The sequence below is a fragment of the Ornithorhynchus anatinus genome, chromosome 20 (assembly GCF_004115215.2).
Source record: "Ornithorhynchus anatinus isolate Pmale09 chromosome 20, mOrnAna1.pri.v4, whole genome shotgun sequence".
Lineage (NCBI taxonomy): Eukaryota > Metazoa > Chordata > Mammalia > Monotremata > Ornithorhynchidae > Ornithorhynchus > Ornithorhynchus anatinus.
The window spans coordinates 4,693,110-4,720,532 of record NC_041747.1 but is presented as its reverse complement, the minus strand read 5'-3'; the positions used below and the strand labels follow the sequence as shown (position 1 = coordinate 4,720,532).

The window sequence follows — 27,423 nt, the reverse complement described above, 5'->3', positions numbered from 1 at the left end:
GGGCAGGGTTGGTAACACTCTGCAAGACATGAATAGATTTCCTAGTGACTTGGACAAATTGGAAAAGCTTGTCCTGAACAGTCACGGAGAAATCCAACAGGGACGAGTTCAAGTCTGTTCACTTGCAGAAACTACTCACTCTCACAAATGGGCCTGTCTCTCTGTGATATTGGACCCAGGGCAAGTTAGCCAATGCAGCTCAGCCAGAAGGGACGGAGTCAGAGAGAGAGAAAAAAAGAGAGAGAACGAGGGAGAGAGAATATGCAGCATTCAACGTATTTATCGAGCACTTACTGTGTGCAAAGCACTGTCCTCTCTTATCCTGTCGAGTCGTCTCTGACCCATGGAGACGTCATGGATGCATCTCTCCCAGAACGCCTCCATCTGCAATCGTTCTGATAGTGTATCCGTACAGTTTTCTTGGTAAAAATACGGAAGTGGGTTACCTTTGCCTCCTTCCGCTCAGTAAACTTGAGTCTCCACCCCTGACTCTCTCCCAGGTCGCCGCTGCCCAGCATGGGTGAGTTTTGACTAGTAGCAGATTGCCTTCCACTGGCTATCCATTGCCCAAGCTAGGAATCGAATGGCTATGCCTCTGTTCGACTCTCCCTTCCATAGCTGAGACTGGTAGGGCACTGGAAACTCTACCAAACACTGTACTAAGCACTTAAAAATTACTCAAGCAGTTTCTCACAAGTGTATGTACGTGCGTGTATGCATGCATGCATGTATGTTTAAGGACTAAACTCACTGACTTATCCCATAGTTCCTGTATCCAACATAAGATCAAACTCATATGCCTTTGGATCCTGGGCAAACTTAACTCTAAGCGGGGCAATCTCCCTAGATGACACAGGTCTGCTGTTGACACAAGAAGGAGCAGGGTCCACACTAAAGCACAGAGTCTGGGGCAGTTGTCCTGAATCATCCTACAGAAAGACCAGTCACGGCCATGAATGTGGGATGGGGAATGTCTGGCCAAATACCATTTCAGCAATAAAGAATCTGGCACAGTGGACCACAAGCTCAATATGAGTAAGCAGTGTAATGCTGTTTAAAAAAAGTCAACACGCTTCTGGGACGCAGCAGTAGCAAAACACAGAAGGATCAAAAAGGAATCTTCCGCCTGTATCCAGTTCAGGGTTTAGGTTAACCTTATTTGAGTTCACTGAGCAGTTCTGGTCACCACATTTTGTTGGTATTGTAGAGAACAGTTGTAGAGAAAGTAAAAGTGATTCAAAGATAAACCACAAAAATCTCCCAGAAGGTGGAAAATAAGGGTCACGAGGACAGGTTTAAGAAATTGAAATTGTGTAGATTTGTGGAGATGCGGCCTTAAGTGCTTGGGAGAGAACAAACTAAACTCTACACAGTCCCTGGCCACTGAGCGCTTACATCTCTAGACATAATACCAGGAAAAAAAAAAAAAGAGATTTTCAAATTCTGAACAAATGCAGGGTTTTTCATTTCTTGCTCATACTGTTTACCTTCCTATTTAACTTGAGTCACAATGAAAACTGGAGTGCCCCCAAATATTAACTCTTTGAGTTTTCAAACAAAAAGATTATTCAAGCCGTTTCTCCCAAGTAGTATGCAAAAGGACTGCCTTCAAAATGTGCTTTTGTAGAAAATCTCAGATATTTTCTTTCCCTCAATGGTTATAGTTGAATGATATCATAACACCGATAGCAATCAGTTTCTGGCGGAAGCAAAAAAAATTCTAAATTTAACAGTAACAATGAACACCAGTGAGACCAAAAGCCTAAAACAGTAGAAGAATAGGAGATAATCAATTTTTTCCCTCCTAGATTCCAAAACCCACATCCTCCCTACTGTCTAGGACCTCAATTATATACGAAGATAGTTCTTGGACATTCAAAACAGCTAAGTAACCAGAATGTTGCAAACACACTCAATTGAAGAAAGTGACTTATCGTTTAAATTAATTAATAAGAGAGGCAGCCTCAGACAGAGTGGGGAAAAAAAAGATTCCTTCCTTTCTCCCCGGAGGCAGGAAGGCCAGATTTGAACCTAAGTAATGCAGCCAGGAGGGGATATATGCTCAGAGAAGTAGAGCCTATAGAGAAGCAAGAGTGAAACTGGAAGAAGTGAACATAATCAGGGAAAAAAAACAGAAGAATTTAGAGACAGTTAAAAGGTGAGGGAAAAGGCAGAGGAACCAAAGAGAATATCAAAGGGGCAAGTTCCAGGGCAGGGACCACAGTAGTATGGTCAACTAGGATAGGAAAAGTGGGAAGGAAGAATAGGTTTGGGAGGGAAGATGAAGAGTTGTTCTGGACAGATTGAGTTTAAACTGCCAGCAGGTGGTGCTTACGGAAAGGTCGTGGAGTCAGGTGGAAATGTAAACCTGTAAATAAATGAAAAGTCAGGGTCGATTACCTGGGTACTATTTACCGTCCCTTGCTTTCCTTCTAGCGACAACACTCAAAATGACCAAACCTAACCCGGGGACGCTTTAACCAATGATACAACTGCCTACATAATGTACCTCATGATTGCACCACAGCACGGCACTTTCAAGGCATCAATTTCAGAAAAATGTTTCTATTTTTAATCCATGTAAGAGAAAATTACAAGATGGTTGCAAGCTAAATGCAGAGGATTTACTGCTATTTATTGCTGTAAATGTGACGATCAAGCAATGGTATTTATTGAGCATTTACTGTGTGCAGAGTACTAAGCGTTTGCAAGAGTACAATACAACAGAGCTGGTACAAAGGTTCCCCGCCCAAAGGAGCTTTCAGATGTTTCTATAAAAGGCTTATTCTTCTGACTTAAATTTTCTGCCATGTTTCTGCTTGTAATTACCCTTCTCCACCAGCAACAACGCAATCTGAAATTGTTATGGACATCCATATAACTACATTTCTCTGACAATCTGAATATCAGGCCCTTTACTAAAATGTGCAGACTGGTAGTATCAAAAATAAAAGGAGTAGCTACAATTTCTAAAACATGGAAGCATTCCAATTATTCCTAAAGAAAGTTTCTAAGTACAACGTCTCAAACAATTCTGCAAGTCACTATTTCCGTTATTCAACCAGAAGTGAAAAGATTATAATGTACAAAACAATTTCACATTTAAAAGTGAAAAGAAAATATCGTACCAGTTTAAACAACAACAGATACGCTCTCTATTTATTCATTCATTCAATAGTATTTACTGAGCACTTACTATGTGCAGAGCACTGTACTAAGCGCTTGGAATTTACAAATCGGTAACAGATAGAGACAGTCCCTGCCCTTTGACGGGCTTACAGTCTAATCGGGGGAGACGGACAGACAAGAACAATAGCAAGAAATAGAATCAAGGGGATGAACATCTCATTAAAACAATAGCAAATAAATAGAATCAAGGTGATGTACATCTCATTAACAAAATTAATAGGGTAATGAAAATATATACAGTTGAGTGGACGAGTAAAGTGACATTCGCTAATTCATTACTAGCAATTAAATTTCTTCAGGATAACCACAACAAATGTACTAAAAAAGAAGGCTAGAAGAGTAAATGCCAAAAAGTGTCAACCACAGTTAAATACAATACTAGAAAGGTCCATGTTTTATGTTTCTTTCAGAATCAAGTACTTCGTTGATGCTCTATAAACACTAAAACTTTAGTCTGCAGGATCTTGAACCATTTCAACCCAAACTTTAAAATTTAAATGGAGTCTTAGGACTCATTATAATATAATGCCTTATGCTGTCACTACGTCTTTCACATATTACCATAGTCCCATACCTGTGTATTTCTTTCATCCCTGAAATAAAAGGATGATGATGATTCAGGATCAATGGTACTCACTGAGCACTTACTGTGTTCCAAGCACTGTACTAAACCCTTGGACAAGTACAGTACAATACAGTAGTCACAATCCCTGTCCTCAAGGAGCCTGCAGTCTGGATGGGAAGACAGACGTTTCAATAAATTACAGATAGGGGAAATGGCAAGGAATATTGTAGTATACTTCATGAAATGAAAGAGATTCCTTTTCATTTTTTACTGTAGCTGTCCTATGATTTGGATATCCAGTAATATTATCCTTACTTATTATCAAAAGTGGCCAGAGACTGGCAAAAAATAGTTTAAGATTTATCCACAGTGAGCGAAGTTGCTGGGATTAAGTTAAACACGTCACACTAATACTAAAGTGTGATCATCCGGACACCATACCATTCAATCGATGGTACTTATTGGGTGCTTACTCTGAGCAGAGCATTGTAGTAACCGCCTGGGAAAGTACAATACAAGAGAGTGGGTAGATGTGATCCTTGTCCGTAAGGAGCTTAGAGTCTATCAGGAGAAACAGCCATTAAAAGAAATTATAGGTATGCCAAATAGACATAATACATAGAAAGATATAATTATCAGTTGTATTTGGAATTCCTCCTCCATACTAGGCACTGTACTCTGCTCTTTGGGCATATATGGATGCATGAAAAAGCCCCTGACTTGAAGGAGTATACAGCCAGATGGGAAAGACACATGTAAAATGAGAAACATACCAAAGTCCAGAGAATGTGACAAACACCAATCGCAAAGAGAGAGTGAAATACAAGGATTGAGGTGGCTAAAGCTATGTTTCACTTTGATGTAGTCACTAGAGAAGTTTCAAAAAAATAACCAAAAAACCCAGACACTTCTGTTACCATCCCTATTCAAAGGAAATGGTAGATGAGTCTCGGGATCCATCAGTCTCCCTAACTCATCCCACTGGTATGGTAAAAGTGGAGCCGTCCTGCTCTCGCTCCGCTTTAACATTAATACGATCTTGGTTTGGAAAGCTCTTGCAACATCTTGGATGAGACCCTGAAGAAACAGTCCCTAAAATCACCCATTTTACACTATTCATCAATGAAAGAAGGGCAACGATGCTCAGAGGCGACAAACCTGACTCCCCAAGTTGAGTGGGTCAAGGGCAGAACTTAACATAAGGTGCACGTAAATGGGAAGCAGTGTGGCCTAGGGGAGGCAGCAAGGGCGTCAGAAGGACCTGAATTCTAATCCCAGCTCTGCCATTTGTTCGCTACATGACCTTGGCCAAGTCACTTAGCCTCTCTGGGCCTGTCATCTCATCTATAAAATGGGGATTATGAGGGTGAGCCCCTATAGGACATGAACTCCGTCCAACCCGATTATCTTATATCTGCCCCAGGGCTTAACTTAGTAGACCACGTGACAGGTAAGAAGCCTTAACGAATACCATTAAATATATAAACCAAATTGCTGCTTTTTATCTCTACAGTCCCATAATTCTTCTGACAGCTTAATATTGTAGCACACTATGAGGTGCCTCATTTTTCTTCTAGTTTTCCTTTAATTCATTGGGTATTACGATTTCAATACTGAGTAATCAATTCAAGTAATTAAATTAGTTAAGATTTGATTTACAATATTTTGATTCGATCCCCAAAATGGAAACTGGACAACCAGAGAGCTTGACGGCTATTCATAATATCACTAAAATTAAGGTGTCAGGTTTAGAAAGGCTTTTATAATAAGCAGTGCAGTTCCATAAAGACGAGTGAATAATGGAATGTAAAGTTTGTGTAACTACTTCACCATTGATTTAAATCAGAGGTTTTATCAACCCTGAGATCCCAATTCAGTAGCTGTATTCTGACGTTCACATACCACAGAGAGCACTCAGAATCTTAGCATTCCTGATTGGGGAATTAGTTTCCCTCATGTTTCACCCCTCAACATGCATTCCAGCTCTTGAAATCAGAAGAAATAGACCAAATATAAAATTCCACCTTCAAAAACGAGACCAATAATGCAGAATCAAGACCTGCCAGGGATTTCATTGACGAAACAATTTTGTCTTCTGGTTCCTCACTTCTCTCTCTAGACTGTAAGCTCCTCGTGGGCAGGGAACGAGTCGCTCAACTCTGTTTTACTGTACTCTCTCAAGTGCTTGGTGGAATGCTCTGCACACAGTAAGCGCTCAAATATGATTGATCCGTACTTAAAATTTACAGGCTTTACACTTTTAATTACTGGTTTGTATGTTATATAGTCACATTAGGACTGCACTATCCTGCAGAGAAATTCATTATCTTTTCACATCAAAAAGAATTGTTCCATTCCCTTTCTGGAACCACTGCACATCTAGCAAGTCCATCTGTTAGGCAGTGAATGATCCAGCATACATCACTACTGCAGCAGCTTTTCAATTGGTTTCCCCTTCAGATCAGTCCCCAGCTCATTAAAGCTTTACTACCTTCTCCTGATACAAATCTGCTACTACAACTAAATAAGGGGGGTCTTAAAACTTGTTTCCCTTTCTGTGCAATTACACCTCTAGGCATGTAACACAAAAACAGAGGCCAGATTAAAAATGTAAGATGACAGAGCTTCTATTGAGTTTTTACATTATACTGAGCTTATACTGAGTTTTACATTCAGATTTACAGTACTTAGAGTTATACTAATTTTGAATTCTCAGATCACCTTCCTATTTATAACCAAGACCTGCGATTTAGGAAGATTCTTTTTCTTTTTAAAGAAGGAAAAATGAAGTACTCAACCCCCGTGGCATGATTTTCTCCATCCAGTGAGCTAAAAATGGAAACGGAGTGGCTCATAGCATTATCAGAGTCCCCTTCTTTTTAGAGCAGTAGATCTTTAGGTGATGACTTCACCCCAAGTTAGGCTGATTTCCTCGGGGTAATCTGTGTGAAAGGTTACATCGTGTTCACATTAATATAAATAATCGCGGTCAGGCAAGCTTACTGTAACTGCCTGGAAATGAGATGGGGATAACTCATCTCTGACCTGCCACACCTACAAAACTAATCACAGCTTTAACTTTTTCTGGTCGTGGGGGGGTGGGGGGGAAATCGACTGATTAACAGCAGAACGATCTAAATTCTCCCACTGCTACTGTTGCGGCTCTCACCTTTCAGCCTAGGACCAATGCAAAACAACTGCTTAAATAAGAGATCGCGTGACTTTCCAACACTTATCACGACCGGGCAGAGATGAGCATACTTCTGATTCCTCGACCAAACTGAATGCACCAAAAAAATAAAACGAAATGCATCTTTAAAGTTCCATTTCCAAACGCGGTGAGTTTCCAACCCTCGACAACTGGTCAGTTGACTGCCGTTCTGTTTTAAATCACGCCCTCCCACCCATGACTGTATGTAAAACAAGACGGTTATGGCATTCACCGAACTGCTTCAAAAGCTTTGCTGCAGTGATTGCATTCACGGGGAACAGAAAATTGATCATGATTCACTTCTGACTCCTATTGGACTCGGGTATCTCGGAGGTCCTCAGCCTTTCGTGGAGACGGCACAAAACATTAAGTCATAGGTCCTGCAGGCACTCCTCCTTACCATGGAAAGAACAAGAGGCCGGGGCTACATTTTAGCACCTCCCCCGCTACAAAGGTGTCAGGACTGCAACGACTAAACAGACCTGGAGGATTTCCCCCTCCCCCTCCCTCCTTTCGGTACCAGACACGTCCCCTCTGTACCTTCATTTTAGGTAGGAGATTCATCCGACCGGATTTACTGATTCAACTGGGAGCCCGTCATTGGGCAGGGATGGTCTCTATCTGTTGCCGAACTGTCCATTCCAAGCGCTCAGTCCAGTGCTCTGCACATAGGAAGCGCTCCATAAACACTACTGAACCTACTGTGTGCCAAGCACTGTCCACTCAAGCTGGTGTTACCCAAAAAAGCGGTGGACGGGGAGGGGAAACTGAGACCCACAGGACCGACACGCTCTCCGTCAGGTGGTGGTGGTTCGGCCCCTATTAAAGACGGCTGAAGAACCGCATTTCTTTTTCATTCATTCATTCATTCATTCAGTGGTATTTCTTGAGCGCTTACTAGTCATTCGATGGTATTTACTGAGCGCTTCCTCTGTGCAGAGCGCTGGCCTAAGCGCTCGGAACGGACAGTTCGGCCACACACAGAGCCCATCCCTGCCCAACGACGGGCTCGCAGGGGAGACCCAGCGCTTGGATGGTACAATTTTCCTTCCCCCCACCCCCCCGTGGGCTGCGAGGTGCAGCGCTCAGGGTTTCGTTTCGGCGGCCCGGGGAGGGAGATGGAGAAAGGAGACGGGGGAGGGACGGGTCTTCTCCAAGGGGCTGCTGTGATCAAACCTATTTCATAAGAGCGTTGACGCGGCGAGTGCCCAGCACTGTGCCCAGCGCTGGGGAGCGTCAGAGCCACCGGCCGCTCCCGACGAGCCGGAGGGGGACTGGTCCCGGAGAGAGGGTGTCCGGCCTGGGGAGGGGGCGACCCAAAAAAGGGGCCCCCCCCCACCCGGAGCGGGGGGGGGGGGGGGCTCCTCCGTGACGGGCAGGACCGGCCCGCCCCGGCCGCTCCTCCTTACCAGGTTGAGGACGGTCTCCACGATGTCGCGGTTGCTGACCTCCCCGACCTGGATGAGTCCGATGAGGACGGCGAATTTCATCCGGATGTTGCGGAGGGGCACGGAGGGGTTGAGGAGGCCGGCGGAGAGGACGACGGGGCCCGGCCCCCGCGGCTCCCCCGGACCCCCAACGCCGCCCCCGACGGCCAGCGGCCCCGCCGGCGGCGGCTCCGGCTTCTCGCTCGCCATTCGCCCCCCGAGGAGGAGGAGACGACGACGACGACGGTCCCGTTCCACCCGGCTCGGCCCCCGGGACCGGCATCCGCCGGCGCCGCCCGCCCGCCCTCCGGCCCCGGCACGATGGACGCTCGCCGCCCCCGCCCGGGCGACGGCGGGGATGGGGCCGCCTCTCCCGGGAGAAAAGGCGGCGGCGCCGCCGGGGCCCAAGCTGAGGGAACGGCCGCCGCCGCCGCCGCTGTTGTTGTGGAGCCTCGACGTCGTCGTCGTCGTCGTCGTCGCCGCTGCCGCCGCCGCCGCTCACGCCGCCATGTTGCCGCCCCCTGCCTGCGGTAACGGCCAACGCGCCTGCGCAGACCCACCGGGGGGCGGGGCCGCCGCCCCCCCCCTCCCGCGCGCCCTCCTCCCACCCCCCCCCCCCAGCCCCAGGCCGCCGCACAGGTGAGCAGGTGCACGGGGGCTCTTGCCACGGCACCGGCTCCTCACCATAAACCTGACAAGATGCTCGCCTACTTTCTATCATCTTTCCCGTTACAGAGGTGTCAAGATTGCATCGACCCTCTGACCAGAGCTGGAGGACTTCGGCCCCCTGCTTTCTGCCCCCAGACTCATCCCCGCGGGCATCTTCATTTTAGGTGGGAGATGCATTCAGCCGTATTTACGGGTGAGGAGGTGCATGGGGGCTCTTGCCGGGGGGGGGCTCTTGCCAGGGGAGCGGCTCCTCACCATAAAACTGAGAAGATGCTCGGGCTACTTTCTGTCTTTTCTGTTACAGGGGTGTCAAGACCGCATCGACCCTCTGACCAGAGCTGGAGGACTTCGGTCCCCTGCTTTCTGCTCCCAGACTCATCCCCTCGGGCATCTTCATTTTAGGTGGGAGATGCATTCAGCCGTATTTACGGGTGAGCAGGTGCATGGGTTTTTTTGCCAGGGCGCCGGCCCCTCACCATAAAACTGACAAGATGCTCGGGCTACTTTCTGTCTTTTCTGTCACAGGGGTGTCAAGACCGCATCGACCCTCTGACCAGACTGGAGGACTTCGGCCCCCTTCTTTCTGCCCCCCGACACATCCCCTCGGGTACCTTCATTTTAGGTGGGAGATCCATTCAGCCGTATTTACGGGTGAGGAGGTGCACGGGGGCTATTGCCAGGGGAGCGGCTCCTCACCATAAAACTGACAAGATGCTCGGGCTACTTTCTACTCTCCCGTTACAGAGGTGTCAAGATTGCATCGACCCTCTGACCAGAGCTGGGGGACTTCGGCCCCCTGCTTTCTGCCCCCCAGACTCATCCCCTCGGGTACCTACATTTTAGGTGGGAGATTCATTCAACCGTATTTACGGGTGAGCAGGTGCACTGGGGTTCTTGCCAGGGCACCGGCTCCTCACCATAAAACTGACAAGATGCTTGGCTACTTTCTATCTTTTCTGTAACAAGGGTGTCAAGACTACATCGACCGTCTAACCAGAGCTGGAGGACTTGGGCCCCCTTCTTTCTGCCCACAGACACATCCCCTCGGGTACCTATATTTTAGGTGGGAGATCCATTCAACCGTATTTACGGGTGAGCAGGTGCATGAGCGGTTCTTGCCAGGGGACCGACTCCTCACCATAAAACTGACAAGATGCTCGGCTACTTTCTACTACCTTTCCCGTTACAGAGGTGTGTCAAGACTGCATCGACCATCTGACCAGAGCTGGAGGACTTCGGTCCCCTTCTTTCTGCGGCAGACACATCCCTTCAGGTACCTTCATTTTTGGTGGAAGATCCATTCAGCCGTATTTACGGGTGAGGAGGGGCCTTGAGGCTCTTGCCAGGGGACCGGCTCCTCAAACATAAAACTGACAAGATGCTCGGGCTACTTTCTACTATCTTTTCTGTTACAGGGGTGTCAAGACCGCATCGACCCTCTGACCAGAGCTGGAGGACTTCGGCCCCCTGCTTTCTGCCCCAGACACATCCCCTCGGGTACCTTCATTTTAGGTGGGAGAGCCATTCAGCCGTATTTACAGGTGAGCAGGTGCACTGGGGCTCTTGCCAGAGGATTGGCTCCTCACCATAAAACAGACAAGATGCTGGGGCTACTTTTTACTACCTCTCCCGTTACAGAGGTGTCAAGACTACATTGACCTTCTAACCCGAGCTGGAGGAGTTCGGCCCCCTTCTTTCTGCCCCAGACACATCCCCTCGGGTACCTATATATTAGGTGGGAGATTAATTCAATCATATTTACAGGTCAGCAGGTGCATTGGGGCTCATTGGTGCCTGCTACAGTGGGTAAGTGTCTATCGACTCGGATACTGGGTACTCTCCCAAGCGCTTAGCACAGAGCTCTGCACGCCCTAAGCCTTCAATAAAAAAACCACTGAGTGAGTGTCAGGAGGCTTCTTCCCGCTCCTCCTTGCCTTCCCCTGCCCGTTCACCTTCCCCCTCCGCCTTGCAGCCTCCCAAAAGGAAAAGCTCCCGGACCAAGCAGCGGCCAACACGCCGTAGGGAAGAATCGTGCATTGTCGGGGAGATGAAGAAACTAGAGGGCGTCTGATAGGTCTCTTCTACAGCTCCAAAAGGCTGACCCCTGCATGCACTCGCGCGACTTTAAATAGAACTTGGTAAACAGTTCTGACCTCAAAACACTGGGTGCACCCTGGCTCCTCTCCAACTCAGCGCTTAGAAAAGTGTGTGGCAAATAGTAAGCGTTTAACAAATACCATTTTAAAAAAACCACCTCCACAAGGTACTAATAATAATTGTGGTATCGGTTAAGCGCTTACTATATGCCGGGCACTGTACTAAGCACTGGGGTGGATACAAGAAGTTGGGTTGGATGCAGTCCCTGCCCCAAGTGGGGCTCACAGTCTCAATCCCCATTTTACAGATCTCTACACCAGGGAGAGGTAGTTGGATGACAGTTACCCAGGACTAATTATCACTTGGTGCTTGAGGACTGACAAATGACCATCACTGGCTGTATAGTAGGAAGCTATTTTGAGGATAGTATACTCAGAAAGGAGGATTTTCTTCTTTCTACGTCCTCTAGTCCCAATAAAGTTAGGCTTTTGCCTGAGATACAAAACTCATTTTTTCATATTTTTAAATTATGCTTTTCAAAATGAATCTGAGTTCAGGTTGAAGAGGTAGAAGTGCAATGTTCCTGGACAAAATTTAAGATGGTGAAACAAAAAGAAATAAATTGCTTTTGTTATGAGCGTTAGCTTTGGTACACTCTTCACTTTTCTCTTTAAGTGTCGGTTTATCTTGAAGGGTCTTCTCTTTATACTGTTTTAGTTGAAGCAACCTATATAATACAGATGACTTCTCCAGTGAACAGTGTTTACTTTATGATAAGCAGGCTTTCCAGGAAAGCAGTTTTTTTGACTCAGGCAAACATTATAAAAGAGAGTTTTCTGAATCAATCATATTTATTGAGCACTTTCTGTGTGCAGAGCAGAGTACCAAGTGCTGGAGAAAATACAATGTAACAGAGTTGGTAGACACGTTCCCTAACCACAGTGAGCCTGCAGCCTAGAGGGGAAATGTTCATCTAAAAATACTTTCTGAACTGTACTCCCAGATATTAGCTCCTTGTTTTTGATTCTGAATATCACATTTTAAAAGAAGATTCAGAGAAACTGCAGAGGATCCAAGGAAGTAGACTTGGAATGACTGAAGAAAGGGAAGATACAAGGTATAAAGGGTTTTTTGTTTGTTTATTTTTTATGAGCAGGGTCAGTGTGCTCCAGAACCACAAAGGATCAAACATGGGAAAATAAACCTGAATTTCAGCAAGAGAGTTGGGTTAGAATGAGGAATTTGACTGTAAGAGTGCTAAGAGTGGTAAAAATCTCAAAAAAAAAAAAAGAGTGGTAAAAAAGAGTGGAAAAAATCTCTAAAGAAGACTGTGGACACTCCACCCTCTGAGCTTTTTTTCTTGCTGTTTTGTTTTTCAAAGAATAAATCCCATCTCTCTGGATGGATGACACTAAGCATCCATCTACTTAGAGGCTGGAGGCTGCATCTTATGACAGCCTTTCCAATTCTGTGCTTCTAAGCAAATGCCACGAGAGCCACACAATCAAAGAAGAGCCTTGACGAGAACAGGGATAGAGACTTCTGTGGAAAAGCAGCATCGCCTTGTGGGTTGAGCACGTAACTGGGTTCTAATTCTGGCTCTGCCACCTGTCTGCTGTGTGACCATGGACAAGTCATTTAACTTCTCTGTGCCTCCGTTCCTTCATCTGTAAAAATGGGGATTAAGATTACGAGCCCCATGGGGGACAGGGACTGCGTCCGACCTGATTAGTAATAATAATAATGTTGGTATTTGTTAAGCGCTTACTATGTGCCGAGCACTGTTCTAAGCGCTGGGGTAGACATAGGGGAATCAGGTTGTCCCACGTGGGGCTCACAGTCTTAATCCCCATTTTACAGATGAGGGAACTGAGGCACAGAGAAGCTAAGTGACTTGCCCACAGTCACACAGCCGACAAGTGGCAGAGCTGGGATTCGAACTCATGAGCCCTGACTCCAAAGCCCGTGCTCTTTCCACTGAGCCACGCTGCTTCTCTAGCTTGTAATAATAATAATAATAATAATAATAGTATTTGTTAAATGCTTACTATGTGCCAAGCACTGTTCTAAGCACTGGAGAAGATACAAGGTAATCAGGTTGACCCACGTGGGGCTCACAGTCTTGATCCCCATCTTACAGATGAGGTAACTGAGGCACAGAGAAGTGAAGTTACTTGCCCAAAGTCACATAGCTGATAAGTGGCAGAGCTGGGAATGGAACCCACGACCTCTAATGCCCAAGCTCATGCTCTTTCCACTAAGCCATGCTGCTTGTATCTACCCCAGCATTTAGTACACTGCCTGGCACCTAGTAAGGGCTTAACAAATACCACTAAAAAAAAAGTTTACAGCAAATTGACCAAATTGATTTAGCCTGCCCTAGCTCAGAACACACCTGGACTCTTTCACATCTTTGAACACTTACCTGCACACACAACTGAAATTCATTATTTTTTTAAAAGCAAGAGCATCTAGACTGAATGGCCATCTGGTCAACTTTAATTCACTCTGCTGGACTCACATGCAGCCGCAAATTGCTAATTTGAGACCTCTGTACCAGAGGTACTTAACGAGAAAATGACAGGCAACAAAATGGTGCAGTTCAGCATCATTTTAACATTTGGTTTTTCCTTCTGATTTTCCAAATAATTTAAGCAGGACATGTTTTAAATGCTATTCTCGGGAACCCGCGATACATGAATAGTGATTAAAGACCATGTGAACCTTATATTATTTAGAATTGCATTTCTTGTAAGGAGGCCTCAGGTGAGTATACAGAAAAGTGAAAAGTAGACTGAAAATTAATTCTCTATGACAAGTCACCTCACTATGTCAACATTTCCATTTCAAAATGCCTCAGAAAGAAATAACCTGGAAATAATTTATAATTCAAAAGTCAATCTGAACTAAACATGCAGTGGTTAATGCACACTGAGGTGAACGCTGTATGAAAGCATTAATATGTCACTTTTGTGGCTATGAAGAGAAATCCTGCGGAATATTAATTTTGAAGACCTGTTTGCTCAAATGTTATGAATTTAAAACTACTATTGAAGAAAAGTAGAAAACTCATTTGGAAAGTATGCTTGGGAGTATTAGGGTCACTTAGTTGGCAAAGTCATATATTTGTACTTAAACTAGATTGGAAATACTAATGATTCTTTGTAGGCAGTAGTCTTCATTGGTCACTGTTCTTGGGATAGATTTCATAAACATTTTCAGTAGAGGAAGGTCCAGTGGAATAAATGGAAGTCAGTTAATCATCAGTAGTATTTATTTAGTGCCTATCGCATGCAGAGCACTGAGCTACAAACTTGGAAGAGTACAAAAGAGTTAGAAGGCAACATCCCTGCCCTCAAAGAATTACGTCTAGTGCGGGAGACTGACACCAAATAATACACAGATTGAGGAAGCGAAAAGAAAAATGGCTATGTAGAGAAGCACTTAAAATGATAGGAAATGTATGTTGATATGTACAGCAGTGAGTGTAGGAGTTGGAGCAGAAATGCTGAGATAATAGTCGGCGGAATAAGAGTTGGGGAGAATAAAAATCCATTGGGGAAGGCCTCCTAGAGAGGATGTGATTTCAGAAGGACTTTAAAGATAGGGCAAGCTTCAGTCTGGCAGATTTGAAGGGGGAAAGGAGTTCCAGGCAGGAGGGAAGAAAACCCAGCCCTGTCAGGATGTGTGTTTTCCAGACGTGATTCGGCTAGGAGGTTGTTCAGGGGATGTTCGGCTGGCAATGGGGGCCTGTTGAGATCACAGGATGCTCTGTAGTTGGAAGAAATGGGTTGTGCATGTGCAAGGGCTCCATGTACCAATTTCCTTAACCTGGGGTTGATCGAGAACACAAACCCTGCAATTTAGGAAAACTGCATGGAAATAAATCACACCTTATTGAAAGAATTTCCCCAAATAAGTACCCTGCTTTTATCATACAATTACTGTTGGTTTAAATGGCGTTTAGACTATTCCAAGAGAGAATTGATTTTTAAAGTACAGTTAGTGTTAATGACTATCCCAGCGATGTCTCCTGCCTAATTGTATCTATTTTTCATATGTGGCCAGAAAACCAGTTCTGACCTTCCCCAGATTTGTCAGTGTGGGCCTGAAAAAGCTCCCTAAAAATGTTTTGACAGTGCGCTGTAAGATGAATGTATATTAACAGAATAGTTTGGCTGTATTTTAAATCTTACTTGCTGAATAATTTGTTAATTCACATCTTTTCTTTTGATATGTTTTCTCAAAGTTGAACATTTTCCTTCAGCTTGTGCTACGATCCTCTTGCTTCAGATTCTATTAGCAGCAGTGGTGTAATTTACCGAAGGTTATGAGGGTTGAGGTGTAGGTGGCACAGTGCTTTTCCTCAATATTTAGGAATCTTGTCTTAGTTTTATTGACAACAGTAGAGTTTTGTTTTATAAAATGTAATTTTAACAAATGTAGCCTCAAATTCTTGACATCTGCCCTCTTGCTATGTATTTGTCCATTGACTCGATGGTTTCGGGGAGCAGGGGGGCAGGGGCACTTTTTGTAAGTTTCCACAAGTTTTCAAAACAGGTACATTGGCATTCTTTTGTGCACATTAAGTGCTCAGTAAATACCACTGATTATTGATGGCAGTAGTATTTACTGAGTGCTCACTAGGTGCAATTCACTGCACTAAGCACATGGGAAGTATAAAATAACTGACACATTCCCTACCCGCAAGGAGCTTAGAATAAAATGGAGGAGCTTACTCTCTTCAGCCACCAAATTCTTTCAGTGCTGTCCAGGAGACTGGAAGGTTTGCAAATGTTTTGTAGTAATTAATTCATGATTGCACAGCATTAATCCAAATAGTGCAATAATTGTAGAGGCAAGAGGAAGGCTTTCTTGACTATTTGACAGTAAGAGGATCCCAGGTTCCCACAGTTAAGGCCAGTCAGTTTATTTAGATATCAATCTTTTGAATTAGCTTATTTGTGCACAAGACATTGAGTGGTGCTCAATTTTCTTTGCTGGTTTCCCTTTCCTATCCTCATTCTTTACTGTGAGTGTCCATCAAGATTCAGTGCTGAACCCTCTACTCCTCATTCCTTTCGTTCACGCATAGTTCTCTTGGTTTCCACTTATCTTCAGCACTTTTTTATATCCACTTAGTCAACTGTACATTCGATTATTTGTGTCTCTCCCCCTCCACCAAGCCATTGGAGACCCCCAAATACAGTCTTCTTCCTCTTCACTCCTCTCCTCCTTCCAACTTTCCCATCCCCATAAACCATACCACCATTTCTCCTGTGCCTCAAGTTTACAACCTTGATGTCTCTGTGAGCCCTCTCTCATTTGTTGTCTCACATGCAATGTGCCTCTGAGCTCTGTCATTTCTTCCTCAGTAATATCCCGCGGATCTGTCCCTTCCTTTCCACCCTTACAGTTACTGCCCTGGAATAATCCCTAATCACCTCTCTGCTAAATTACCTTGGAAGCCTATTCTCTGCTCTCCAATTGAATGAATTAACCTTCTAAAATGCCATTCAGAACACATCACTCCCCTCCCTGAAACCTTTCAATGGCTCCCCATTGCCCCTTGCAGAAAACGAAGGTTCTGATCAATAGTTTCAAGTCTCCTCATCATCCATTGCCTGTAAAACCTGATTAACTTGTATCTACCCCAGCGTTTAGAACCGTGCTTGGCACATAGTATGTGCTTAACAAGTACTATGCTTATTGGGAAGCAGCGTGGCTCACTGGAAAGAGCACGGGCTTTGGAGTCAGAGGTTCGAACCCCGGCTCTGCCACTTGTCAGCTGTGTGACTCTGGGCAAGTCACTTAACTTCTCGGTGCCTCAGTTACCTCATCTGTAAAATGGGGATTAAGACTGTGAGCCCCACGTGGGACAACCTGATTCCCCTGTGTCTACCCCAGCGCTTAGAACAATGCTCGGCACATAGTAAGCGCTTAACAAATACCAACGTTATTATTGTTATTTTCATTCTGAGCTGCCCTTCTCTCCTGCTAAATGCTCCACTGTTGCTTTTTGCTGCTAAGCAAAGCTCCTAGCAGTTTCTTACACTCAGCTCTGCCTCTCACAGATCACTCAGGCTAGACCCCCCGGCCTGAAATGCCCTCCCCAATTTAGCTCAATCAATGGCATCTGTCGAGCACTTAATTCAGAGCACTGTCCTAAGAGTACACTACCGTCGGTAGACTCAATCCCTGCCCTAGAGGATCTTTGAGTCTAGTGGGGAGCTTACAGTCTTAACTCCACCAAATCCAGACTTTCCCCTCTTTTAAAGATCTCAACAGCTAGTTTTGCCATGAAGTACTGCCTCTTTTATCTCAGCCACCTCAGCACTGATCGTTTTATTCCCATTACTTGCTGTTTTTAAACTGTGCTCACTTACTCAACTGTATGTTCTTCTAGTTTTGTGAGCTTGCTTTGATTTAAATTTCTTGAGGGCAGGGTCTGTTTCTTATAATTCTCGATACTGTCTAAGCACTTACAGAGAAGCAGCGTGGCTCAGTGGAAAGAGCACGGGCTTGGGAGTCAGAGGTCATGGATTCGAATCCCAACTCTGCCACTTGTCAGTTGTGTTACTGTGGGCAAGTCACTTAACTTCTCTGTGCCTCAGTTACCTCATCTGTAAAATGGGGGTTAAGACAGTGAGCCTCACATGGGACAACATGATTACCCTGTATCCAGCCCAGTGCTTAGAACAGTGCTGTGCACATAGTAACCGCTTAACAAATACCAACGTTGTTATTATTATTCTCTTAATACTCGCCACATAGGTGCTGTAGACAGGCTAATGTACTTTTTCTTTATCAACTGGGCAAATATCAACTCGTTGATAAAGCAATAAAGAGAGACAGCAAAAACTAAAGAAGTCAGTAAATAATAAAAGAAGAAAAAATTAAACACATAGTTTAATTTGCCCATAAGACTTTTGGGAGAAAACATTCACTTGGGGGACTTTATCTCGGTCTTTGACCTTAATCTTTCTTTGAATGGTTTAAGGTGGGGCAAACCTGCCCTAAGGATAACTGAGTTGGCATTTCAGCTACTTAGAGGGACCCCAGACATGCAATAGCAAAGGTTCTCCCCAGATATTTCTAGCCAACACTGCGAGAACTCTATAATCTGATCACTCCGGCAAAGCAAAAGACCCCAAGAGGTGAGTCCACCGGTATCGGCTCTCTATCCAGCCGAAGATGCTAGAATGACTGCAACCTCGTATGCTTGAACAGACTAGTGAACCGCTCCAGTTGCAAAAATCTCCTCTTTGTTTCTGCCCAATGGCAGATTAACTCCTTTCCTTTCTTTCAGTGCAAACACCAAGAGGAAAAAACCCCCAACAACAACAAGCAAAGATAATTTGCTAAATTTGGCGCCAACCGGAAATCAACATTTTAACTCGAGGGTGGCAGGGAAGAAGATGTTCTTAACTTCTTTGCAACCATACCAGAGTTGAAGAGATTAGAGATCATTTAAGATCAAATTAAGGGTTTCTTGGCTGTTCCTTGAAGCAGGAAAGTAAAACTACAAAGTCACTGAATTGTAAGGAGAATCGTGCTATTATGTCTTATTCACAGAGATGTCATTAAAGCTGACATGTCGGAGGTGAATTCTGGGGTGAAACAGGGCTCTCGTTTTTTAAGTAGAATCTCATAAATGAACTGTTTTCCTTATGGAAAAGAGTAATGGTGCTTTCAAGGATTGTGGGAAAGGTCCCACAACTGGCTATGAACCTCACTTGAATGAGTATTGCCGCTTTTTGACCTTTAATATCCTTAGAGACAGTGCCACATACTATATTACTTGTTCTCTTCAGTGTAAACTAAATCTGACTGAACTTGTTTTAATGCAAATAAAGCAACTTGGTGTTAAGCCTTGGCCAACATTTGATACCACATCTACTTTTTCACAGGATTAGCTTGTCAATTGAACTTTAAACAGAAATGATCTTTTATATACATATGCTCATGTAGCAGACACCCAATTAAACATAGGCAAGGGGGTGGATTAGTTCTGTGGAGGTCACTTTCAGCCCTGTTACTCTAGGACATGCTTCGGTCACAGACAAATCCTATCCGTTTTAACTTCGCAACATGACCCAAGCTCTTATCTAATCTCCTGCCTAGATGGTTTTATTTGCCTCCTCACTGACCTCCCCGCCTCCTGTCCTTCCCCACTCCAGCCCATACTTCACTCTGCTGCCTAGATCAATTTTCAACGAAAATGTTCAGTCCACGTCTCCCGAGTCCTCAAGACCCTCCAGTGGCTGCCCTCGATAATAATAATAATTATGGTATTTGTTCAGTGCTTACTATGTGCCAGGCACTGTACTAAACACTGGGGTAGATATAGGCAAACGGGGTTGGACACGGTCCCTGTCCCACGTGGGGCTCACCGTCTCAATCCCTAAGATGAGGTATCTGAGGCACAGAGAAGTTAAGACAAGTGAAAGAGCAGGGATTAGAACCCATGACATCTGACTCCCAAACCCGTGCTCTATCCACCATGCATCCACCTCCAGATCAAACAGAAACTCCCAACAATTGGCTTTGAAGGACTCAATCAGCTCATCCCATCCTACCTCACTCACTGATCTCCTACTACAGCCCAGTCCACACACTCTACTCCTCTAGTTCAGGCAATTCCAATGTAGAAAATGGAAATTTCTCTTAGAAACTGCACTGTCCATGTTGACATCTTGATGGAAGTTTGCTTTCTTTCTTCCAGAATTCTGACTCTCTCAGTGCTAGTTTCCTATTTTAATGTTTCTGCATGGTGTTTGAATTTCATCCCAATTATATGAAGATGCAGTCGTGGCCCTTCCTTTTCTTTAGTAAGCAATGGGAAACAAATGGCAAGCTGGACATTATATCTGAAGATAGAGTGTGAAACCTTTGTAAAGATTCATAATAAAGATGGATTCAATAATGAAACTGCAGTATTAAATTTTGGTTAAAAGTAATGAAGGGAATTAAAAATAATTAGCTCAGCTAGGGAGATTTTGATGAAATGCACTTCATCAGAGTGGTCCACTTAGGCTAGGTGTTCCTGAGAAGAATAATGGATGATGAAATTTTCTATTTCTCCTTTAAAATAAATCACCAGCTAAAATCTATATCCCAGTGGTGTAAACTCCCATTAAGAAAGACTGGAAGCAACCTCACGATGAGAACTAATCCATCCGTCTTCTAATCCATCAGGCAGATTGTTCCAAACTATTCCATAAAGGTGGACATAATCATCATAATAATTATGATAATAATCATTGCGGTATTTGTTAAGCACATTCTATGGGCCAAGCACTCTATTCAACAGTGGGGTAGATACAAGATAATCAGGTTCCAGGAGCGAATCCCTATTTTGTTAAATGCCTTCTATGCACAAACCACTGTTCTAAGGCCTAGGGTAGACATCCAGGCTCCGCCACTTGTCTGCTGTGTGACCTTGGCCAAGTCACTTAACTTCTCTGGTCCTCAGTTACTTCATCTGTAAAACGGGGACCAGGCAGTGAGTTCCAAGAGGGACGGGGACTCTGTCCAACATGATTAGCTTGTATCTATCCCAATGCTCAGAGCAGTGCCTGGCACATAGTAAGCATTTAACAAATGCCACAGAAAAAAAGGAGAGTTGAGATAGGAGGCACTCAACAATGCTAGTTCTCTACTGATGGTAGTGACCATTTTCCTGGGAGCAATGAGGGAAAACCACTGCATACTGGAGTTGGGCAGGGAGGAGTGATATGTTCTGATCAGTATTTTAGAGTGCTGATTCTGTTTTGCTAACTTTGACAGAGATAATGGGGTTTTAGGAAATTTAACCTTTTCAACTTCATCTTCCATCCTCAGATACTTGATCATTTTTGTGCTTAGCCCTGTCATCACTCGTGTCTGGAGGCACTGAATAATCCCAGTGTGTTAATGAACATGAGAGCAAGGTTGCATACTTCTCATCATATTCAGCATTTTCAACTCATAGCTTTGTTTGCTTGAAGTGACACTTGTAGTTATGATCTTGAAATCCTATGACATACCGTGTCAATGGTTACCATCGTAAACCCGTATCATTCCTAGGTAATAGCTAAAGAGGTAGCTTTCAAGAGTTTCTTGGTAGCTTGAACAGATTTCTGTGTAAAAGGTTAATTGGTTCTGAAAATGCTTGCAGTATAAGTCCCCTCACCCCCCACCCTACACACACTCTCTAACTCCTTAGTTATTTTTGCTCCATGTAAGTATTGAAAAGATTGACAATGCCTAATCATTATAAAAATGCTACCTTTATTTCTGCAGAAATAAGTTAAAAATATAGTCACCAATACATCAAAATACTCATTCGTAGGCCCACCCGGGACTCTACTGGGTTGTGTTCAAAGTGGCCAAGTCACTTGAACAAGAATAAAAAAATCTAACTCAGGTAACCCAGATGCACACAGCCATAACAGAACAAAATAACCCACCTCCTGTACCACTTCGAACCCTGTTCCAATTTATGGAAAGATGGTCGGCATAATAATTAATTACTACTTGTCTGATGCTATCTTAACTACGTTAAACCTAATTTTAAGCCCCAATTTTCTTTCCCTGAGTAATGTGGGTGTAAAAGTAGCTGTCCACTTAAATAATGATGGGATTTTTTTAAGCACTTACCATGTGCCAGGCATTGTACTAAGCGCTGGGGTGAATACAAGCAAATCAAGTTGGACACAGTCCCTGTACCATATGGGGCTCACAGTCTCAATCCCCATTTTACCAGCTTGGGGTACAATGGTGCTACAGGTTGTTATTCATTATATATAATGAAGCAGTGTGGCTCAGTGGAAAGAGCATGGGCTTGGGAGCCAGAGGTCATGGGTACGAATCCCGGGTCTGCCACTTGTCAGCTGTGTGACTGTGGGCAAGTCACTTCACTTCTCTGGGCCTCAGTTTCCTCATCTGTAAAATGGGGATTAAGACTGTGAGCCTCATGTGGGACAACCTGATTGCCCTGTATCTCCCCCAGCGCTTAGAACAGTGCTCTGCACATAGTAACCCCTTAACAAATACCAACATTATTATATATTGCTATTAAATATCACATATAATATCACAGCCTAGATATAATTACAAAGAAATTACTGACGTCGTAAGCCAAGAACCAGAACATGGACAGATAAAGTCTGGATGGCAGGCCGGATCTTGGCCGCCCACGGAACGGTTTGGGTGGACCTTGTGCCCATGGCTACCTCTGGCTAGTGCCAAGCCAGCTGAGGATGCAGCAGGAAAGCCCTTGCAGGCCACCACCCTGACAGCAGTGACACTCACCTCCTCCCCCCACATCCCCCGCAAAAAAGTGGTTCCCAAACGTTGCTTGCTACTGCAGCTGCCTTCAAGCAATTACACCCACCCCCACACACTTCAAAGCCTTACTGAAGGCACATCTCCATGAGGCCTTCCCTCTCTAAGCCCTCCTTTCCTCTTCTCCTAATCTCTTCTGGGTCGCCCTGATTTGCTCCCTTTATTCACACACCCCCTCCGGCCCCACAGCACTTACGCCCATATCTGTCGTTTATTTATATCAATACCTGCCTTCCCCTCTAGACTGTAAGCTCACTGCCAGCAGGGAAACTGTCTATTTACTGTTATACTGTACACCCTCAAGCACTTAGTACAGTGCTCTGCACACAGTAAGCACTCAATAAATACAACTGAATGAATGAATGAAGGGAGGAACTGCCCCAGGCAGAAGGATGGGAATTTCCACCTCTCAAACTTCCCTTCCCTGAATCCTCCACTCTTCACTTCACCATGACCTCTGCGGAAGCTTGCTAGACAGTGAAAAGTGGTTCCCAAACCACCTCTGACCTAGACCCTTAAGTACTGTACATCAGTACATTTGTGGAAAATTGAATGCAGTCTACTGCATTCAACACGAGGATAAAGAAGTAGAGCAATCCTAGCAGAGGAAATTTAATATTCTATCCTGGTGGAAAAAAGATTTATGTGTGTATATTGGCTATGGATTATTGGGAGTAGATACTTTTTCTACTGTGTACAACCAACCCAAATGGATAGAATTGAATAGATGGGACATAATTTGGTAACTATCAGATTTCAAGGAGCAAAATAATAAAGGCAGACATAAACACGATCAGAAATCTCCCCTGGAGGTGAGAATTTTAAGTCGATGCTTCATCTGAGATGGCTTTCAGCAAGGAACAAAAACCTAGCTTTTTCCACAATGCTTAACCGCATTTAATTGGGCGTCATGTTGGCAAGCTTCCATCCTCTCATCTAATTCCAGGGAAACAGAATGGATATAACCGCCACACACCAATCTTTCAGTCATTCTTCCCTCCCACCGTGTCACTTCTATTACTTCTTCTCTAATTGGATATCACCGAGTTTCCATAACGAGAACAATTCAAGGTAAAAGTGAAGTGCTCTGCTCGTCTGTGCGGAGATTTCTACCCACCTGGGAGAGTACTTTTCTGTTATGTGCATCTCATCCCGGGCATAGCGATTGACGAGAAACCACTCGCTATTTGAATCTTCCAGTGATATAAGCAGTGTGTCTTTGACAAACAGGGCAGTTCACTGATATCTGATAAAAAATTTAATGGGATCAAAACCAACATAAATGTAGAAAACTGAAGTCTCAGAAAACCTACCAAAAACTATGCACATGATTGGGAGTCAGGAACCCTGGATTTGAGTTCTGGCTCTGCCACTGGCCTGCTGTGTGACCACGGGCAAGACACAACTTCTCTGGGCCTCAGTCTCCTTATGTGTAGAAGGGGGATGAGATAGACTGAGAGACCCATATAAGGAAGAGACTGTGTCTGGTCTCAAAATCTCATATCTACCCCTATGCTTAGCACATAGTAAGTGCTTTACAAATGCCGTGTCATTTAACCTGTAATGAAGGAATTGCTGGGACTCAAACTATTATTTTACATTTTTAAAATTTGTTTTATTTGTTATGACTTTGAATGAGCAGTGGTATTATTGGCATACTGATACCCAGGGCAATAATACTCCCACAAATTTGGCCATATCAACCTTATTTGAGATAACACCCTCCTAGAAGAGTGCTATGCAAGTGCTGAGTGTTTATAAATCGAGAAGCAGCGTGGCTCACTGGAAAGAGCACGGGCTTTGGAGTGAGAGGTCATGGGTTCGAACCCCGGCTCTGCCACTTGCCAGCTGTGTGACTTTGGGCAAGTCACTTAACTTCTCGGTGCCTCAGTTCCCTTATCTGTAAAATGGGGATTAAGACTGTGAGCCCCACGTGGGACAACCTGATTCCCCTGTGTCTACCCCAGCGCTTAGAACAGTGCTCAGCACCTAGTAAGCGCTTAACAAATACCAACATTATTATTATCCAAGAAGTTTGTAAATCTAAACCTGAGATTTCATTTTTACTTTCATTCCTGAAATACAGGCCCAGAGGGTCCAGGGCTATGGCTTGCCCATTTCAGGGGCACAAGGACAACTCTGGCACAAATTAAGCACTGGATACATACAAAAAAATGAAAATGAGAAAAAAAACCTAAAAATTTCTATTTGTTTTGTTTTGGCTAGGTCTTCTTTTTATTTTAACCTACCCGAGAAGCAGCGTGGCTTAGTGGAAAGAGCATGGGCTTTGGAGTCAGAGGACATGAGTTCGAATCCCAGCTCTGCCACTTGTCAGCTGTGTGACTGTGGGCAAGTCACTTAACTTCTCTGTGCCTCCGCTACCTCATCTGTAAAATGGGGGTTAAGACTGTGAGCCCCACGTGGGACAACCTGATTCCCCTTTGTCTACCCCAGCGCTTAGAACAGTGTTCTGCACATAGTAAGCACTTAACAAACAAATGCCAACATTATTATTGTTTCTTCTGTAGTAAGCAAGAAACAATCAATAGTTCTCCCTTTGGGTTGAAAGGACAGAAACATACATTTATGGTAGCTTGTAAGTCTCTGTCTATTTGCTATATTATGTTTTGGTGATTTATATTGTGACAAGGCATCCTTACCTATTTCCAAGCAATATGTTTAAAGCAGGCTGAAATGTAATTTGATTAGTGTTGGAATATTCCACATTACGTACAAGACTACAATGTGGAGAGAGAGTTAATCTGAATTTGATCAGTATCACATCCAGTAATTTACATAACCCACACGAATACATTGTAATCATTCTCTGAAATATTCTCTGTGCTGCTCTTGGAAAGACCCTCTCCCTGGTACTGAAACAACACTGAACAGTCTTGGTGAATGAAAAAAGAAATTGCTTTGCTTTAGTATGAACTTCCATTGAAAAAAGGATAGAATTGATGAACTATCTGATTTGCATTTTTTCATCCTTAATCCTTTCACATCCATTATGCTTAATTCTTGGTCTACAATGGTTCATTCAATCACATTTACTGAGCATTTACTGTGTGCAAAGCACTGTATTAAGCACTTGAGAACTGTACTATAAGGACTGTTCATGAACGGTCAACACATGGCATTGCCAACTTCAACTGCATTTGTAGTATTTTAGCAAGAATGGTTCTTTGTGAGTACCAACCGAGTGCAAAGCACTGTGTTATGCACTTGGGAAAGTATTAGTTATAGAATGTAGACGTTCACCAGGAGCCATTGCTCTGGAAGGTCGGTTTGTGGTACAAGGAAATCTCTACATGCCCAGACACTGGGACATTATAAGTCTTCCTATCTTGGAGGCTTAAGGAAAAATAACTTCCATAAACACTACAACGTATTTTATTTTTCCAGAAATAAAATTCTCCTGTAATTTTTTTAAGCACGAGAGGTTCCATTTTTTTCACTTTGGAGTCCAAATCTTCCCTGATATTGAAAGAAAATTTTAGGAGATGAACTCTCAAGTTACTGTTTATTTGTGTTATTTTTACAGTACTCGTTAAGCACTTACTCTGGGTCAGACACTTTTCTGTGCGCTGGAGGAGGTAAAAGTCAATTAAGTCGGACAGAGTCCCTGTCCCTGTCCCACACGGAGCCCACAGTCTGAAGTGGGAGGGAGAACAGGTATTGAATCCCCATTTTACATGTGAAGAAAGAGAGGCCCAGAGAATACTGTTAGTATTTGTTAGGCGCTTACTATGTGCAAAGCACTGTTCTAAGCGCTGGGGGGATACAAGGTGATCAGGTTGTCCCTCATGGGACTCACAGTCTTCATCCCCATTTTACAGATGAGGTCATTGAGGCCCAGAGAAGTTAAGTGACTTGTCTAAAGTCACACAGCTGACAAGTGGCAGAGCCGGAATTAGAACCCATGACCTCTGACTCCCAAACCCGTGCTCTTTCCACTGAGCCATACATTTTTAGAAAAAGTCTTCCCTGGACAGAATTTCCCGAAAGGTATGCTTTTGATATTTAAAAGCTAAGTGCCTTGCCCAAGGTCACACAGACAGCCAGTGGCAGAGCTGGAATTAGAACCCAAGCCCTCTGACTCCCAAGCCCGTGATCTTTCCACTAGTCCAAGCTGCTTCTCTAATGCTTTGTGTTGACTGAATTACTAGATTGTTATATTGACGACAAATGTCGGGGATATCCTTGTGTTTGAAGACGGTGCTGCGAGAGGGGAGACAGAATCCAGGAGGGGGACTTTTTTATGAGAGAAAAACTTCTCTTCACTAGCACACTTGATCCACGAAGATACAAACGTGTACACTTTCTGGCTCCTTGAGATTCAGGTCAGCATCCTTCGGACACCAAAGGTTAAGAGCCTAGAGTCTAACCAACCTTGAACATGCATAGCTAGCTTGAGCTTAGACATACATTATCTGTGACTGGGCTTTGAATATTTTGTTCCCTCTCATGATGACTCAATGAAATTTCTACTTATTGAAGTCTTATCGTCAACCAACATCAAAAGCTGTCTTCTGTATTTTAATATTCTTTTATTGTCGTATTTGGATGCATTCTTAAAAGGGTTGAAAGTCTTGTGTGAAAGCCATTAAATCTTTTATTAGCTCATGTCTCATAATGTCAAATAGTTTTAAGGTTTCCCTCCATGCATGGACATTGTCCAGGACTACAATACTTGATAATAATAATTCATCTTGCTTTGGCTTGAACCTCATAACTTACTGACCATCAGAAAGGCTCCCTGAAGAACGTTCATAATGATTCTGGCCCCTCATTTGTGGATGTATGTGTAAATTCCATTTGCTGTCCTTGCTAAAATTTAAATTTCTTACTCATCAAAGCATCACAGGTCAAGTACTGGACCCCTACATTCTCCCCCCGCCACCCACCCCAGGTATGCTGTGGACCCCATGAAAAAC

The 27,423-nt window shown here is 44.0% G+C and overlaps 1 protein-coding gene across 8 annotated transcripts in view; it reads right to left on the bottom strand.

Moving 5' to 3' along the window:
- Positions 1–8,688, bottom strand: part of NBEA (neurobeachin) — a 395,298-nt gene extending 386,610 nt beyond the window's left edge. For all 8 annotated transcript variants that reach the window (XM_029048269.2, XM_039914901.1, XM_039914903.1 and 5 more), the window contains exon 1: positions 8,375–8,688. In XM_029048269.2, the coding sequence (XP_028904102.1) occupies positions 8,375–8,602 (228 nt within the window). In that variant the 5' untranslated portion in view covers positions 8,603–8,688. The remainder of the gene's footprint in view (positions 1–8,374) is intronic.
- Between the last annotated feature and the right edge of the window lie 18,735 nt (positions 8,689–27,423).